The sequence below is a fragment of the Diabrotica undecimpunctata genome, chromosome 6, assembly GCF_040954645.1.
Source record: "Diabrotica undecimpunctata isolate CICGRU chromosome 6, icDiaUnde3, whole genome shotgun sequence".
NCBI classification, from domain to species: Eukaryota; Metazoa; Arthropoda; class Insecta; order Coleoptera; family Chrysomelidae; genus Diabrotica; species Diabrotica undecimpunctata.
In genome coordinates, this window is record NC_092808.1 from 94243863 (window position 1) to 94263102 (window position 19240).

Sequence of the window (19240 nt, forward strand, 5' to 3'; positions counted from 1 at the left end):
CGCCAAATAAAAATGCGAATCTGTAAATTTTTCATGGATTTTAGAAATTTTGGACCAGTATTTGTGTCAATTAATGTTTCATTTTTAATATCATCATTAAGTTTTGAATGGCAATATAACCACACCACTGATCGCCAATTTTTTAAATCAATTCAATGTTTTAATTCAAATATGTACTAACGCAACCCTGTCGCGTATAAGCTAAGCTGGATCGGAAATTCGCAAGACGTTCGTTAATGGGCGTGTCTAAAAAATGGGGAGGGGAGACCAAGGGGAAATATATTTGTTTTCTTTGTCTATTCGCTGAAAATATGATTTTATATCTGTGTTAGATATCCTGTTAAATTCTACCATACCGACCATAAACTTTTACCTACACTGTATAGGATAATAGGACAGTGAATAATATATAGCCAAATAAACGTCTAAACACCCTCGGATCAAGTGAGAACACGACAGAAGCTGCAGCTATGTCATTAACTATAGATATGAATATGATATACACAAAATACGTATGGGATGCTCTGTCTCTGCGCAGGGGTTGCTCTAAACTGAGTAGGACACGGTGCAGGACAGACTGGGAACGGAAGTTCTCATCACTGATATGGCGGGTTCCAATGGCTAATAGGCAATATTCTATGGATACTGTAGGACATAAATATGAATATATATATATATATATATATATATATATATATATATATATAGAAAAATATGACAGGTGTCAAGAATATATAACCAAATAAACGCCTAAGGATCCGCGGATCAATTGAGAACACGACAGAAGCTATAGTTATGTCATTAACTGTAGATTTGAATATGATATACAAAATACACACGCGCACCTACACCATCTTTACTCGACAAATCACCAGAAAGCTGCACCTCAACTGGCTTATCATACGATGATTAGTGCTATGACTACTGTGCTCCACAATCTTGAGGTGTAACACTGTCGTGTCCATGGGATTCAAAGCACAGGGGTAAAAATGTTGTCTAATCTGACGAACTAAGGGAATTATAGCCTTGGAACAATATGGACACACTGCCGTGGCTGAACACTTTTCGTCCCTATTAGTGGGAATAAAATGGACACGAAAACAAAAAGAGACGGCCCAGAAGAAGACTCAAAAATAAGTGACTCTTCCACGCTTACAAATGAAAATAATGGGAAAGCATCAGAGAGATGATCCCGATCGCTTACTCTGTCTCTGCCCCAAACTGGTCTTAATGAACACATTCAGGGCCCTATGAGCGAAACTTCAGCCCAGTAATCAGCTTCAACAGAATGTACTATTGCTATGAGAAGGTTGGATTTCATAGGGCAAAATAAAAGGTCTATCGGGTGTTGACAGTAGCAGTCAGTATTTGTAGCAGATCTGACGAAGTCCCGAGGACTTGTATATTAGTTTAAATTCCATCCTGTATACGATGCTAATATACGTCTTTCAAATATTCGAACGAAAGTTTGTTATAAACATTCGATTTCATCTCAAAACCTCGTGAAGAACACTTTAGAGTTCTTGGAATAGAATAAATATCCAATGTTTATTTTACTCAGCCCAAATTGCGCTTAAAAGGCGCCGATCGAGCTATTCGAGTTGAAGTGGAACACTCTTAGCGAGCTGAGGAAACCATCCAAGGTTGTGTGTATTAGATCCCAGAGACGAATTTTTAAGAGGATTTCGGAATTATATCTATAGGAGATTAGGTCGAATTAAAGGAGATAAACGATACCGTCTTTTTAGCTATAAAGCCGATATGGGCGATTGTTTATTATTAGAGTGATTTGAAAACATCTTTATCTTTGGAAACAGTTGTATTAGTAAGTGTTAGTGACTGTATGCAGTCAAAGAAATAGTATTAGGTAAATTAAAAATAAAGATTAATTTAGTGCAGAATGGACCATCTGTATGCACCTTCAGTGCATTATCCGGTCCGGATGTTGGCGATCATCAAGGCTATCATGGTTTTGTTGACTGCTCTGCAAAACAGCTCCGTCGAGGTCATCCCAAACCATTGTCGGAGGTTTTTCAACCACGAGATACGACGGCATCCCGGTCTTCACCTGCCAAATACTTTACCCAGCATAACGAGTTGAAGAATTTTCACTAAATTAAGCACTTCTTTTTCTTTTGTCATTCATGAATGACATTCATGTCATGTTGGTGGACCATTCCACCAACCTCAACGTTGGTGACATGGTCCACATACAGTGCAGCTTAGCGTTGGTATTTTTTGAGAGGGTATATCTGTTAAAATATTATTGGCATGTTTTAATAACCATTATTTTATATACAACACTAAAGTTGTATGTAGATTGTAAGAAGCGAAAATGATATAATAATGTCCCGAGTAATTGAACCCGGTTTTTAAATTTTCTTTTTTAAATAGTCTTTCTTTTTGGGACACAAATATTTTTATCATATTTGCTTGTAAGATGTAAATTAATCATCATTTAACCCGGATCTATCCACTGCTGGATATAGGTCTCCCTCAGTCTTTTCCATGTATTTCTGTTTTGTGCTGTTTGCATCCAATTTTTGTCGATCCGTTTTATGTCATCAGACCATCTTGTTGGTGGTTGGTGGACGACCTCTATGTTGGTGGACGATGTAAATTAATATGCCCAGTTAAATCTATGTTTTTTCTTGATTTCTCTAACAGTCTTCTTTTCTCTTGGACCACATACAAATATATGCTAACAGGTTTGCTGAACGAACATACAAGGTAGATGATTGTTTCTTGTTATTTGTTTATATCTTAATTAATTCTACGTCCAGTATAGTTCAAAATAAGTCACTGACAATAAATTATTTATTGACAAAGAATTTTTATTAGAGTTTGGTTTTGCTGCAATTAATTAAATTTTCTATTGGTTTTATTTTATGTGCAAGTTAACACAACGCGCATATAATTTTTTTTATATAGAATAATTTTTATAGAGTTTGCTAGGATCTATTTAAATCAATCAATTGCAACAAAACAAGGCCGTATTAAAAACTACTGGCAATGAACGATTATCGAAGATTGTATTTAAAATTCCTGTCAATGAGCGATTAACTCTCAGTTCTTTATTTGAAATACAAAGTTACCTAACATATAAAAATAAAAACTCAAATTTAAAATAGTATTATACAGAGTATCTCAATAAAAGAAACATTACTTTTATGAATGTTTTTATTTAATATACTTTGAAAATAATAGAGAGAAAAGAATAGTAGAGGCTACATGTTCTACAATATAAATATCATGTAAATAATTTTTCTTTAACACGCTTTTTGTCTCTCTCTCTCTTAGCGTAGGTTAAAAGAGAAATACACCATTCACTTCGGTTGAACAATGTGGATGATTCAAATAAAATGAACCATCTATTTTGCACTTCAATAAAAGTGTTCAACGAAATTGAACGTTCGAATGAGTTGAGCCAATTTCTACTTTTTTTCAACTGGGATGATTCATCCACATTGACGCGTCTATACAAGTTTTGTGGATTGTGTTCGATTCAACCATTTATTTCATTTTGACTTGTGATATAATAAGTTTCGTACGTGCAATACGTGCTTTATTATGTTATTAAGTTTATATATATATATTTATATATATATATATATATATATATATATATATATATATATATATATATATATATATATATATATATATATATATATATTTATATATATATATATATATATATAATATATTATGTATATATATATATATATATATATATATATATATTATATTTTGTTAAATATACGTTTATTAAGTTTCGTGCTTTATTACAAAAAATAAGTAATAATTTCTTTTAACAATGGTGTATAGATTGAAAGACGAAAAGACTCCGATATTGCTCGACTTATATACAAATCGTATTATTGTTCAACCGAATTTTTTGAAGAATAAGTTGAATCGTGTATATGTATGCTTTTCAATTTGATTGAACAATGTAATTGAATCATCCACACTGTTCAACCTAATTGAATGGTGTATGGTGTATTTCCGCCTTTAAGATGGTTAGGCCACCAAAATTATTTTAATATTTTAATCACATAAATTCAAAATATAACTTTTAAAACCCGTTTCCTTCGTTTGGCACCGTTGAGCTAGCAATACTGCCGTCGCTTAGCTTGGGCACCCACGCATAGAATTGGCAACACTGCTACCTCGCCGACATTAGCCAGCCAGTCGTAGTCACATATACTCCAGTCGTCAGAGACAAAAATACCACTGAATCTCTAAAAATCATACGAACAAGCTAAATTTTGCTGAGAATGTCAATTTTGAGACCCCAAAGAAGTTTACCCCTTTACCACCTCTTGGCTACTCCCTAAAACGCCCCCTCGTAGGTGGGAAAAACCGAAAGAATCGATTTATTAAAAATCTGTACGCCTTAGAAAAAAATATTTCAAATAAAAAATGTAGCTGAGATAATTTTAAACAAAAATGTTTATTAGCACTTAGCACTTGTTGTGTCGAATGAACCGTTCTTTCAGAAACAAAGCTTGAAGCAACCGGTGATTTCGAATGTCAGTGGCGCACGCGAAATCAATTTTAAATAAAATTTGTATCAACTCGTCGATAAAAATTTGATATCGTTTGGTCAGAGTGTCCTATTACCAAAATTTCAAATGCGCTTTAAAGGTGAAGAGTGTAGATTTTTTAAAAAGCAGTTTTGTATTTTGCCGCAAATAAAGTTAGTTTTTACGGTGTTAAATTAATAAACGTTGCGCGATTTTCGCCATTATTAATGATTCTTATGAGATCAATAAAATTTCCATTGTTAGATCATAATATTCAAAATTTATACTATGAAATTTCGGTTTTAAATGCTTTTGGCAATAAAGGTGATGCATTTGAAATTTGCCTAAAAAAGCTAAATTTAAACTTTCACATTACAAACGATATAAAACGTTTAAAACTGCTCCTTTTTTATTGTACAAGTACGTTTTTCGAAAGTACACAACTTCAGCTACTAATTCCACTCAATACTGCCTTCGTCGAGACCTTTCCCACGACGTGTGATCGTTTGTAGTTTAAAAGTTTGAATTCTGCGTTTTTTATACATATTTCAAATGTCTCATATTTGTTGCCAAAACTCAAAATCAAAATTTCATGTTATAGATTTTAAAGATTAGCCTCTAAAAATAAAAATTCCGTTCTAACCGGTCAACGAAATTAAAAAATTTTATTGATCTAAATATAATCGTAAAAAATGGCAAATTTATTTTTAATTTTAACACCTTTATAAAAACTCCACTCTTCACCTACTCACCTTTAAAACGTATTTTGATTTTTGTCGAAAGGACACTCTGATAAAAGATATCGAATTTTTACCTTCGAGTTGATAAAATTTTAATGTAAAATTGATTTCGTGCGCGTAACTGACATTCAAAATCACCGGTCGCTTCAAGCGTTGTTTCTGAGAGAACGGTTCATTCTACACAAAAATTGCTAATTAACAATTTTGTTCAGAATTATGTCAGCTACATTTTTATTTGAAACATTTTTTTCTAAGGCCTACAGATTTTTTATAAATCGATTTTTTCGGTTTCCCCACTACGTTTTAGGGAGAAGCTGAATGGTAACAGTGGTAAACTTTTTTGCATCTTATTTGAGGTCCCAAAATTGACATTCTCAGTAAAATTCAGCTAAGTAACTGTTGTTGTGACTGTCGCCGTTTGTCTTTTGTGTTGTTCACTTGGTAAACTTGTAATAATTGTCGATCCTTGTGATTTTTATTTTTTATCGATATGGATCGTAAAAAGCGTAAATTTTATATTGAAAATAGGAAGTTTTTGACTGAGTGGACGGAGCAGTATTGTTTCGTGCTTCCTGATAGACCTGGCTTTTTTTTTCAAGTGCATAAAACTGCATCTACCCAAGAAATCGTTCAAGAAATTGGCCATTTACCTTGCTACTATGTTTGGCTCCACATTTCTTTGTGAAACTTCGTTTTCAAAAATTAATTTTTTGAAGAACAAGTGTCCTTGGTGACACCATTTGCATTAGCCGCTCTCAGCGTGAAGCTAACTTTAATAAACTGGCTCAAGAACACAAGTCCAAATTTGTCACATTGATTTTAAAAATGTGTACCTGTGGTGTGAGTGAATATTAAAATAAGCTAGCAAACTAAACGAGTGCTTTTGACATAACTTCTTGATACGATTCCGTTGAGAGAATCAAATTTAACTCGTTATTTTGATTCACTCAATGAAGGCGTATAACGAAGTTTCGCAAATCAAAGAGAATGATGAATGTTGTCTAATTACGAATAATATGTAACTTACCTGGAGACGAGGTGACTATATCGAAGGCGCATTCGTAAAGTTCACGCGGTTGAAAGCCAAATACTTTCTTTTCTCGATAAACTCGCTCTATGGAGTATCGCCGAAAATTTGTAATACCATTCCAAGCTATATATCGAGCAAAAGGAACCCTAAAATATATAATTATGTATTTATTGATTCAGTATAATAATTAGATTGTAAATTTAAGTAAACAATTCGAAATATTCTTCAAATCAAAAATACCAACAAAATAACGACTTCTACTTAATCTGTCTTGACTAATCTCCCTAAGTTAACAATCATTCCGGCAATTTTTTATCGATGCCACCCAAGTTTAAAGAGTTGGTCGACACTGCGGATACCAGTCCAGTCGCCAATGATGGACGTTTGCTACCAATTCCGCTCCATCCTTCTATCTTGCCCTTTATTAATAGTTTGTTGTAAGATGCGATACTAATTACCTCGAATAATGTGATCTAAATAGTTCTTTTTTTTCAAGACAACTTTTTCAACATTTTATCGTTGTTAAAAGTTTCCGAAAAGTATTAAGCCTGTGTAGAGCTTCATTATTTGATTGATTTTGCATCCATGGTATCCGTAGGATTCCTGTGAATAAACATCTCTAGAGTCTCTAGCCGATTTATACTGGTTACTTTTACAATCCAAATTTCAATATCGGACAAGATCGTTGACCAAATATGTAACATTTTACCATTATCTGTCGTAGTTTCAGATTAAAGTTATCATGGCATAAGAGGGATGAAGGTTGAAGGAAATAACTTAATTCTATGTCTGATTTTTTAACTGATTTTTGATTATAACTTCCCAAATATTCAAATAATGACTAGTTCAATTTGTTATCCATTAAGGTGTGTTTTTATGGGTTCCAGAGCATAAAGAAATTATGGGTAACGCGTTTGCTGATTAGTCCTGCTAAAAAAGGAGCTAATACTCCTTTATCGGACCAGAAGGCAAGCAATTACAATTTTCTGCTTGTTTCGCAAACATATCATAGAGCTTTAGATAACTGAATGTAAAATAATCACAGGTAGTCCCTCTGGACATCATGTCACTTAGATATAATGTCCGTAAATGAGAAAAGTAGACCGAACAACATGTAGATTCTGCGAAAATGCAGACCAAACAGCAGAAACTATTTTCTAGAGAGAAAAATTGTTCGTCAATGCCATAAATATTAAATCTGATTTTAAGATTATAATGCAATCTGAGCATTAATTATTGCAGGAAGGTACTATTAAAAATCACCTACTCTACATTCAGTATCGTCAGCTGACGATACTGTGATAATGGCAAGAACAGCGGAAGATCTACAACATCTAGTTGAAAGTATGAATGAGATATATAATAACTACGGCATAAGGATGTACGTCAAAAAAACCAAATATATGACCTTCAGTAAGAATCCAATACATGACACTAGTATCACAATAAACGGTACCCAACTCGAAAAAGTAAGCGAATACAAATACTTGTGAACCCTCATCAATGAAACAGGTGACCAAAATCACGAGATAAAAAGACGTATTGAAATTGCCAGGTCCACCTTTATAAAAATGAAAAAATTATTTTGTAATCGTGATATTAGTATTCAGCTACGAACTAGAATGTTAAAATGCTATGTATTCAGTACTTTGCTTTACGGTGTTGAGGCATGGACTCTTAAACAGAAGAATGTTAAAAATCTTGAAAGCTTTGAGATGTGGTGCTACCGCTGTATACTAAAAATAAGTTGGGTGGATAAAATTACAAATGAAGAGGTAATACGCAGAATAAATAACGATCCAGAAGTTATACTGAATATAAAAAAGAGAAAACTTGAATACTTTGGCCACCTGATGAGATAACAAAAGTACACATTCCTACAAAATATAATGCAAGGAAAAATCCAAGGACGCAGAAATCCAGGCTGTAGAAGAATATCCTGGATGAGAAATTTAAGAGAGTGGTTTGGCTGTACCACTAACGAATTATTCAAAACAGCAGTAAATAAAATTAGAATCGCCCTAATGATATCCAATCTCCGATAGGAGAGGCATTCAAAGAAGAAGAAAAGTCTACATTCAAAGTAACACAAACTGTATAAATGTATGTGCAACATAAATTATTTATCGTTTTTATAATACAAAATCTTGACCAGAATTAATATTAGTTAATGCTAAACTACATACAATTGAATTCTCAAATATTGCATTAAAATCTAAATAATTATACTCTATCATCATACTATGACCCGCCCGACTGGATTGACAACATAGCAATGAACTTTTAATATCTAAAATTAAAGATGTATTGTGAAATTTTTTTAAATCCAACTCTGCTTTGATTGCACTTCGAATAAAAGTACTCTATCACTGCTGCCAAATATTTTTTTTATAATTTGTTAGAATGTAGAATCAGCCACGTTGGCTTTGTAATCTATTAAAAGATAATTCTACGAGTGTGCCACACTTCTTGGCACACCTGTCAAGTGACTTTGTTTTGTAAACACGTCTCATATACTGTTTTTGTGTTCAATTTTTTTAATTAATTATCAAAATCTTATATTTATTCTTAAATAAATAAATATATCTAATATGTTACCTGAGATCATGAGGTAAGGACACGATACCTCCAAAATGAGTCATGAGCTTGACAGAAGAATCCAGATTTTCGTAAAACTTACTTTTCGGCATCAATAATGGGGTTGCTAAATTTTGCCCGCCATGTTGCTTAAATATCTGTAATTAAAAGCGGGTATTTTGATGTTTTATGTACAGAGAAACATTGTAAATATATAAATTAAATGAGAATATACTGACTCACTATTTTATGCGCTCGCTAATGTTTTAAAAAAGAAAATATCTTAAAACGCCATGCCTCATTCATCATATGTTCGTTGTAAAGATGTTTCCTTAGGTGAAAGTGCTCAGTCACCTTCTTTAGCACCGTCTTCAGCTCTCCTCTACCAGGATCCATTACACTAGATGAAAGGTTGGTGTCACTGTTGCTAATGATTTTCTTTATATTAGTTTTTATCTCATTAATTTGATATTTAACTTCTAATGGCATTTATTTGTTCTCCTCTTGTCTACCATAAGTGCTGGAGCCAAGACTCATCACCATCTTCTTTGGCTCGACAATGCTCTGTGGATTTTGGCCTGCTCTAAGATTCGTCGCCATTCTGTTTGGTTTCTATCAACGTGTTGCCATCTTCTGATCTCTGGTATCCCAAAGTCGGTCTCAACTCCATCTAACCACTTAATTCGCGGTCGGCCTCTGCTTCTTTTCCTATAGGTGTTCGTGTCGTTAGCTTATTAGCAATCATATTGTCCGGCATTTGTATTATGTGTCCAACCCATCTAAGTCGCTCTGTTTTAATGAACGTTACCACATCTAGTTCATTAAAGAGTTGGTATAATTCGAAATTATATCTTTTGCGCCACTGCCCTGAATCGTTTATAGCTCCAAATACGTTGCGGAGTATCTTACGCTCGAATATTTCCTGAAGTCTTTCATCCTTCTGCGTAAGTGTCCATGTTTCCGCCCCATATGTGAGAACCGGTCTCAGCAGTGCTTTGTATATAATAATTTTAGTTTTTCTTTGGATATTTCTTGAATATATCTTAAAACTTAAAAAATTGTTTTGGAGTCTATAGTATGCCCTATTTGTAAGGTTTATTCGTTTTTCGAATTTCTTCACTTGTTTTGTTGGTAGTAGTCAATAGCGAGCCAAGGTATGTGAAGCTGTCGACATATTCAATGATATGATTTCCAAAGACTGTTTCCCCTTCCTTATTTACCTCCATACCAGAGGTCCTTCGGTTTAAATCCTAATTCTTTTGATTTTAGACTTGACCAAACCTAAATAAAAGCATGATTCGTTTTTAGAAGGGATTATCTCCAGAAAATTATCTGTTTTCTAATTAAACTTGATTTTTATGTGGTGTGATCTATGTACACGATATGTATATTGAAAGTCCACCCATTTCGCATTGAATATATGCGTCTAGGAATATTTAATAGAAAATAGTAATGCTCACATAATGCTAACAAATAGAAAACTACAGCAAGAGAAATAAGCGAAATAATTGGTAATGTTTACAGACCGAAATACTTTTCCACGAAAAGTTCGGCTGCTTTAACTTTGGTTCAAAGCTCGTTTTTCTTGTGATATTCCAACCAGTTACCACCACAACTCAAACGGTCAGAGAATATATAACTCAAACCATTAATTTTGCAAACAACAAAACGAAAAGGTTTAAAAGAAAAATTAAAAACGCCATATATGGAAAAAATTGAAAGTGAATTTTACAATTTGTAGTACCTAACTTAAGTTTAAATTATATCTATCAAATACTCACTTAAGTAACTGGTGAAGCACAACAAAGTAACTTCGTTATAGCTGCCAGGGGATAAAGAAGTTGCTGGTAACGAGATTGATGATATTGCTAAAGAAGCAAGTAACTCTTTCATGGTAAAAGAATCTTTCTACGATATACAAAAATCTAAGCAACATGCATATAGTGCGAAAATGCAGGGGAACCGAAGGACAATTATTCGCTAACGCCATACATACCTGGAATAGATTGTTTTAAAACCCGATTAGATAACATATCCAAAATATATGCTTTCTTAGAAGAATATTCTTTTGGAATATTGTTCTGAAGCTATTTTCTTGTGGCATCCTAATGCAATTTACTATTTTTGTTGGGAATAAGCCACAATTGTAGTTTAAAATTAAGCTTATTTGACGTTTCGATTTCCACTTCGGAAAAAATATATGACAAAAAAAAACAATAAGATGAAAGGAAAACATGATAGTGCTCTACAAAAAAGGAGACAATAAAAAATGTATTAACAAAGAGGAATATCACTAATTTACAGCGTATATAAAATCCCCTCAAATATTTTTCTTACTAGGCTACCCCCTTGCTGAATGCTGAAAGCATTCTAGTTGTTTAGTTAGTAATTATTTAATACCAAGCCGGTTGTAGGGCAAACATAACAAAAGATCAACTATTCACACTGAGACAGCTTCTAAAGAAAGGATGGGAATTTACTAGACTCGTACATAACCTCTTCATAGACTGGGGAATGAAATATCTAAAGTACATTTTTAAAAGACAACGCTATTTTTTATCTCGTATTGTTAATAATGTTCATTGAGGCTAAGGGAGCAACAGAAAAAGTTGGACTTATAGTAAATGAATAGAAAACCAAATACATCTGCATCAACAGAACAACCGAATAGACAGAAGATCACAATCAACACCTATAATTGCGAACGACTTGAACGTTTCAAATATATTGGAGCAATAATTACGGCCACTAATGATATCACTGAAGAAATAAAAAGCAGGATCTAGGCTTCAAACCGCTGTCTGTAGGCACTGGATAAACTTAAATAATCTAAAAACCGAACAAGAAGTCAATATCGGTAAATCTATTTTCAGGCCTGTACTAACATATGGATACGAAACATACACACTGGCCAAAGCAAATTAAGAAAAACACGTACCTCACCACGATATGACCACAAAAAAAGAACAAATACAGAAATAAAAGAACTTTATAATGATAATAACAATGTCCAAGAGATTAAATCCCAACGACTAACGTTGGTAGAGTACGTACGTAGCCTGCACAACGAGAAACTTATAAAACTAGTTTGTGATCAAAAGAAAAAGCCCACTTCGGTACTACACTACGGATAAGCAACATACAATCAGATCTCCAAAAAATGAACATTCCACTGACTACAGCATGATGAAAGACCTGTTTGCATGGATGCCTGCAATTTTTGTAAATAACTTTTTTTTACCTTTTACATATCAGATCTGCTGAGTCAGCCAAGACCCACCAAGGCTTGTAGCATAAAATGTCAAACACATAAAATTATTGTATATTAATTAACCAAAGGGTGTTAAAATCGATTTGCTTGTTTGACTATAACTCCAATATTATTATATTAAACAAATGAATATATGTCCACAATCAGTACTTACTTTAATACATATCTCTTTAACGAACTCTTGCAGAAGTAATGGTTTGACAACGTTTTGGGCGGAAGGATCCTTATCATACGTTATATCTTGAACGTGTGTTACAGACTGCTTGAAACAGGATGCTATCAAATATTTATAACCTTTCAACTGAGGATTGTTCAATGTGTGTCGCACCAATTCTCGAAGTTCGCACTCTTCTAGTACTGGTGGAGGGATGTGTTCAGATTGGAGAAGTTCCTGTGACGTAGGACGCTTAGAGATGTCGTGCTCCAATAGCCATCTAAAAAATCTTTTATTAAGCAAAAGTATTTAATTGAAATAAGTTATATAGTTTACGTACAATCCGGATTTTATATTACCATTTGTAAGATTGTAATAATTATTTAAACAATGATTCAATTAGAGTACGATAACTAATTACATATTGACTAGAGAGAGAAATATACCATATTGGTAGTATGTACCATTACATTATTACATTACATTAAATTATTAATTAATATATATTAAGTAAAATATATAATTATATATTAAGTATTAATATAAATTCAGTAAAACCTCGATATAACGGACCTCTATTTAACGGACTTCGGATATAACGGACAAAAAATCGGGTCAAATATAAAAAAAAATAAAAACGCTGTTAATATTACACAGCTTAACCCGTCCCATACCACTGTATTTTACAAAGAATTTCAGTAAAATTTAGCATAAGATGAAACATTGCTAATAGTAATATGTATTGCTAAAAAATAAATGCTTGTTTATTCGTTGTGAATGAACACATTTAGTAAACGCCAGTAAATAAGTTAAAATTTTCGAAATCTTACCCTTTAAATAGGGACAAACGGAAAAGAATCAATCTAACGATCAATCAAAAACTAGAGAATATACAACAGTTGGAGTCTGGAGCGACTGTGTCTCATATATGTGATTAATATGGCATAAAAAAGCAAACTTTCAGACATAAAAAAAACAAAAGCCAAATAAATAAATTTGCAATAATGTTGATGTAGGAGAGCACAGCAATCTTAGAAAACGAATGAAATTGGCTCGTGAAACTTCACTGGAAGAAGCAATCTTAAAATAGTATGGCCATAAACGTTCTAGTGGGATCCCGTCCGAGGAGTCGAATTGAAATTTGCTGCAATTAAATTAGACTTATCATATCGAAATACTATTCAGAGCAAGTGATAAATGGCTCTGGCGCTTTCGCAAAAGGCACGGAATCATGAATAAAAGAATTTACGGCGACGCTTTTCAAGTGCACCAAAAGAAGAAAGTAAACCCTTTTAGGCAAAAATTAGTAGCACATATAAGTAAGTCAGGAAATTCTATTAGAATCTCAGATTTACAATGTTGACGAAACTGGTTTATTATGGCGTACTTTGCCTGAAAGCGCACAAGCCTCCAAATATAAAAAATCGAATTCTGGAAAAAAAAAATCAGCAAGGACACAATCTCGGCACTGCTTTGTGATAACGCTCATGTATCGTATAGATTTACTCCTGTAATGGTTGGCAAATCTAGTAAACATATAGTTTTAAAAGATATAATGCGTCATATGCCCGTTTCATATTATAGCTCTAAGAAGGCATGGTTCACCTCAGATATTTTCAAAAATTGGTTTTTCAAAGAAATTGTACCTTCAGTGAGAAAATTTCAAGAGAAGAAATTGGGAATACCGCCAGAAGAGGTGAAATGTTTATTGCTTTTAGACAACGCTCCTGCTCACCCCTCTAAAAATTTCTACGTTCAGAAGATGGAAACTTTAGGTGTATGTTTTTGCCAAAAAATACAACATCGCTTATGCAACCCATGGATCAGGGAATAATTTTGGCAGCCAAACGAATATATCGCACAACGTTTTTAGACGAGGTAATGGTTGTATTGTACGATGGAGATAATGCCGAAGATACAAGAGGGCAGCGTACCTTGCATAACATAAGGTCTTACAATTTAAAATCAACAATTTTTAGTTTTGCTGCAGCATTGGAGGAGGTGAAAGAGCAAACATTAAAAATGGTTGGAAGAATTTGTTTGATGGCCAAGATGCAGACATAGATTTAGAATGGTTGAAAGTTACTGATTTCTGTAGTACAATACATAATAATGCCGGAGAACATGTAGCTGAGGAAGATGTTTTACAATGGCTAGAAATAGATGAAGGTGACCCTGGGTATAACTTCATGACTGAAAGTGAAATAGCAGATGAAGTTATGAACCTAAAAAATGAGGACGGAAGTAAAGTTAGCAAACAAGACGACAAAACAAGACTGTTAAAAATGTTATCAGAGGTAAGATTGCATCTCGACGATCTAATAACATTTATTGATTATTCATCAAATGGTTAAACTGTATTTAGGGAGTTGATCCTAGAAAAACAGCAAACATAGAAAGTGCAAACGAAACTTGTTCAAAACGGGATTACTGACAGCAAGCGCGTCGTACCCACAGCAACGTTACTTCCCGATGAATGTCCGAAGACAATTACTTAATACAATTTTGTTTGTATTTTGTAGTTATATATATATATATATATATATATATATATATATATATATATATATATATATATATATAAATATATATATCTAATTACAGTGTACATATATATATTTAAAAAAAAAAAGTATTTTTATTTATTTTAACCATATTTTTATATAACGGACTTTCGGCTTTAACGGACACCCCCTTCCCCCAAGTAGTCCGTTATATCGAGGTTTTACTGTACTGTCAAAATATTAAGTAACAACTATGAAGGGAAAGGCAAGGTTGTTTATTGTCTTGATATATAGAGGATTTCTTCTAATAGACTTTTCTCTGGATATCTACGGTGACTGTTTTCAGATATCTTCATAACGCGAGACTCAATCAATTGCATGTTTTTTTTTCTTTAATAGAGAAAGATTTAAACAAATTACCGAGTCTTTCATTTATAGGTTTTATTCCAGTTTTATTGTAGAGTGATCTATCTATAAATGTAGAACCATATTCCAACCACAGCAGTTTCAGTCGTAATTTTCCCATTTTTGCATATTAAGCTTCTAAAGTGCTTCTTGATCCAATTTCCATGTAATATTGGTTATAACTTTTAAAATACCCAGTATAACAGGTTACGACTTTACATTGCTATGATGGAGAAGTGAAGCAGATTGCAAATGTAAAATAAATTATAGGGTTTTCCTTCTTCTTCTTCTTCTTTTTATATAGACATGACTCTGTCTGTTTTTCAATGTGCCTCCAGTAAGTTGTCGTTCCATCGTTTTCGTGGTTCTCCTACTGATCGTCTTCCTATTGGGGAACCGTCTCTTGTCGTCTTTACTACTCTATTTGTTGTCATTCGGCTTGTATGATAGTTCCATTCTACTTTTCTATTTCTTACCCAGTTCTTGATGTTCTAAACCTTGCATCTACGTCGTATATCTGTACTTCTAGTTATGTTCCATAGTGTCTTACCATCAATTTTTCTAAGTGTTTTCATCTCTGCTGTTTCTAACATCCTTTTTGTCCTCTCTGTGTCAGGTCTTGTTTCTGCCACGTATGTCATTATTGGTCTGATGACTGTTTTGTAAATTCGTTTCGTTTCTTTCCCGATATTTTTATTTCTCCATATTGTTTCATTTAGGCAGCCTGAGGCTATGTTTGCTCTATTCACTTGATCTTCCACTTCGGTTTCGAGCTTTCCGTGGCTAGATAATGTGATGCCTAGATATTTAAACTCCATCACTTGTTCTATTATCTGACCTTCCAGCTGTGGAAAGCTTCCACTTGTCTTTTTTGGGGAAATTAACATGTTAAATTTTCTGGCGGTTATATTAAATTGGTGCAGCATACGTTGTAAATCATCTTCACTTTGAGAGAGTAGTATTGTTGAACAATAGGGGACTCAGGGAATCTCACTGTCTTATCCCATTGCCAGCTTCAATAGGGTCGGTTGGTTCTTCTACTTTTACTTTTATTGTGTTGTTTTGCTAGATATTTTCGATCGTTTTGATTATTCCTAGAGGTATCTTTCTTGCATAAATTAAGTGGATAACGTCTTTTAATTTGACCCGGTCAAATGCCTTCGTACGGTCCACGAAACATTGATAATATGCCGGTTTGTTGTATTCTAATGATTTCTCTTGCACTTGCCTCATTATAAATATAGCGTCGGTGCATGATCTTCCCGACCTAAAACCTTGTTGTTCTTCTGCTAGTGTTATAATTTTACTCAATTTATTTGTTATCACTTTGGTTGTTAATTTTAGTGTTGTGTTTAATAAATTAATTTCTCTGTAATTTTCCGGGTCCGATTTGTCTTCCTTTTTGAAGAAAGGTATTACGATGCTTGATCTCAATTCTTGAGAAATTCTGTTTTGTTCTATTATTTTTTGGATTAGTTTTAATAGTTGTTTGGTCAGATCTGCCTGGGGCGATTGCGGGGTAGATTGAGCAGCACTGCGGTTACCACAGCCGGTCCCAAGCCCGGATAAAATGTGGAGGGTGATTGGCAAGGTTAGCAACCTACCAATCGTAAAAACAAATACTGCTCAAAGAAACAATGTACAGCCTTGGAACCGGATTGATACTGAAGACGACTACGGCAAGAAATAAGGACAAGCGAAAAACATCCAAAACCCAGATGAGAATCACTACTTGGAATATCAGATCGCTCAACTCAAGGGACCAAAAAATAACCCAAGTGCTGAAAGAGAAAGAAATAGACATTTGTGCTCTACAGGAAAGAAAAAAGAAAGGAAAAGGTCAATCAAAATTAGGTGAATACAACAGGGCCAAAGAGGGTGTAACCTTACTAATACACCAAAGGTACCAAAATCATATCAAAGAGTGCCAATATACATCAGAAAGAATAGTAACAGAGCAAAGATAAGAATGGAGAAGGAAGACCTGAACATCATCGGAGTACACGGCCCAGAAAATAACAACCCTCAAACAATAAGGGAAGCGTTTTATGACCAATTACAATTAGTAGATCAAGTCAACAGAGATGAACGAACTAATAAAAACGAAACACAGGTAGACTACTTTCGATCCCTATTTGCTAAAGCTGACGATAATGAAACACCAACACCAGAGGTGACGACAAACGAAGAAATAAATATTGAGGAGGAAGAGGTAAAGTAAGCATTAAGGAAATAAGGTTTTCCATTGTAACTAACTGTTAATAACTATTTTACTTTTTTCTCTACGGTGAAACGATGAGGCGAGCGTCACGGAATTAGCGCCACAAGATATGTCACGAGTAGCGTCTTGTAATAGCGGGTCTTCACATAGATTCACTACTCTCGATCAATTCGTTTCTAGTCATCATATATTTACTCTAAGCAGGTTTAAATAAAAAACTAATAGTAAAACAAACAGAAAAATAAAAGATCGATACTAAAATTCGATTAGTAACGATTATCGAACGTCAAAATTCATCATAAATGTTAAAAGTCATAAATGTCATCCCATCCAATTAATAACAATACAAAATCGCTTCTTTAATAACGCATGATGTCATAATCAATTTAAAGTGAACATTAAATAAATTTAAAGTTCTTCAAGTTCGAATTAATCCAAAAATGAATTTATATATGTACGCCACTCAAAAGTTTACAGTGAAAGATAAATTATTTAGAATATTACTATTTTAATGAGAATAAGCCATAATTTAAATTTAAGATAAGTTTATTGACGTTTCAATTTCCTCTTCGGAAATTGTTTTCAAAATACAAAAATTAACATTTGTATTTTGAAAACGATTTCAATATTTCAGAGGAAATATGGAATATAATGGAAGTAGAAAGAACAATTACAAAAAAGTTGAAAAACAGAGCCATGCAGTGGTACGGGCATGTACAAAGAATGTCAGAGCACAGGTGGCCGAAAATAATGTTGGACAGAGATCCACCGGGAAGAATACGGAGAGGAAGACCTCTTACAAGATGAAAAAAATGCATACGAAATGATACGATAGATAGAGATATCAGAAAATGATTGGGAAAATAGAGCTGTGGAGGACGAAAACGGCGAATTCATAATGGGAAAAACCGAAGAAGGAAATGTTTTTTGCTTCTAGAAAAATGCAAATATCAGTAGATGAATATATGGGTATATCGAGGGCAACAGCTTTAAGAATTGAAAATGTATCAAACAAATGATGAAGAGTCTTATGCTATTCTATTATTTTCAAGATGAATAGCTGCAGTTACTTGTACTTTAACCCGAATTGATTCTTATGGAGTTGCAAATGCAGAAATATATCGTTAAGAAAACGAATTTTTGCATTAAATGTCCAAAAAATCAATGACTAGTTTAAAAATTAGAAATATTGTTGCAAAATGGCTGGGTTCTGTACATGATCAAAGAACATTGAATAATAGTGAGATACAAAGATTTGAAGCTGGAGAATAATAGGTTTGTATTATTCCTTATAGTTGGTCAATGTGGTTACAGTTTGAAATTATATTTAATGACACGGCTAGACAAGATGCTAGAACAGAAGCAGAGAATCTTTATAATGAATCTCGTTTACGAAATAGGAATGTTGTGGAAATGCAATACAGGATATGGAATCGAATGAGATTAAATTTGAAAGTGACTAAATGTAATAGAAGCAACAGCAGTATTTCATAACATCACCATAGAAAATTAAGTCTTGTTTGCTGTAGATCATAATCTAGGTCAACAAGAAGACCATTTGATTAAGGCCATAAAAAGAAAAAAAGAGAAGACAATTTCTCTCAATTTCTACTAAACCAATTGTTTTGTTTCTGATGTAATTTACAATGAATAGGTTTTACACTTACTTTCACCTTTGTCAAGATACATTTTATAGGATATTATGATGCTAATATTTCAGTAATGTGTTCGTAAAATTTGTGTATATTTTAAATTTACCTATTTATATAAATGACAGTAAAAGACAACACTTTTTGTAAAGTATATTTATTA

At 33.3% G+C, this 19240-nt stretch overlaps 1 protein-coding gene across 1 annotated transcript in view; it reads right to left on the reverse strand.

Moving 5' to 3' along the window:
* Gcn2 (eukaryotic translation initiation factor 2 alpha kinase Gcn2) overlaps positions 1-19240 on the reverse strand; it is a 112083-nt gene that overhangs the window by 32238 nt on the left and 60605 nt on the right. The window contains exons 15-17 of the mRNA XM_072534903.1: positions 12299-12578; positions 8895-9031; positions 6294-6442 (exon numbers count right to left, since the gene is read on the reverse strand). Of these exons, the coding sequence (XP_072391004.1) occupies positions 6294-6442; positions 8895-9031; positions 12299-12578 (566 nt within the window). The remainder of the gene's footprint in view (positions 1-6293; positions 6443-8894; positions 9032-12298; positions 12579-19240) is intronic.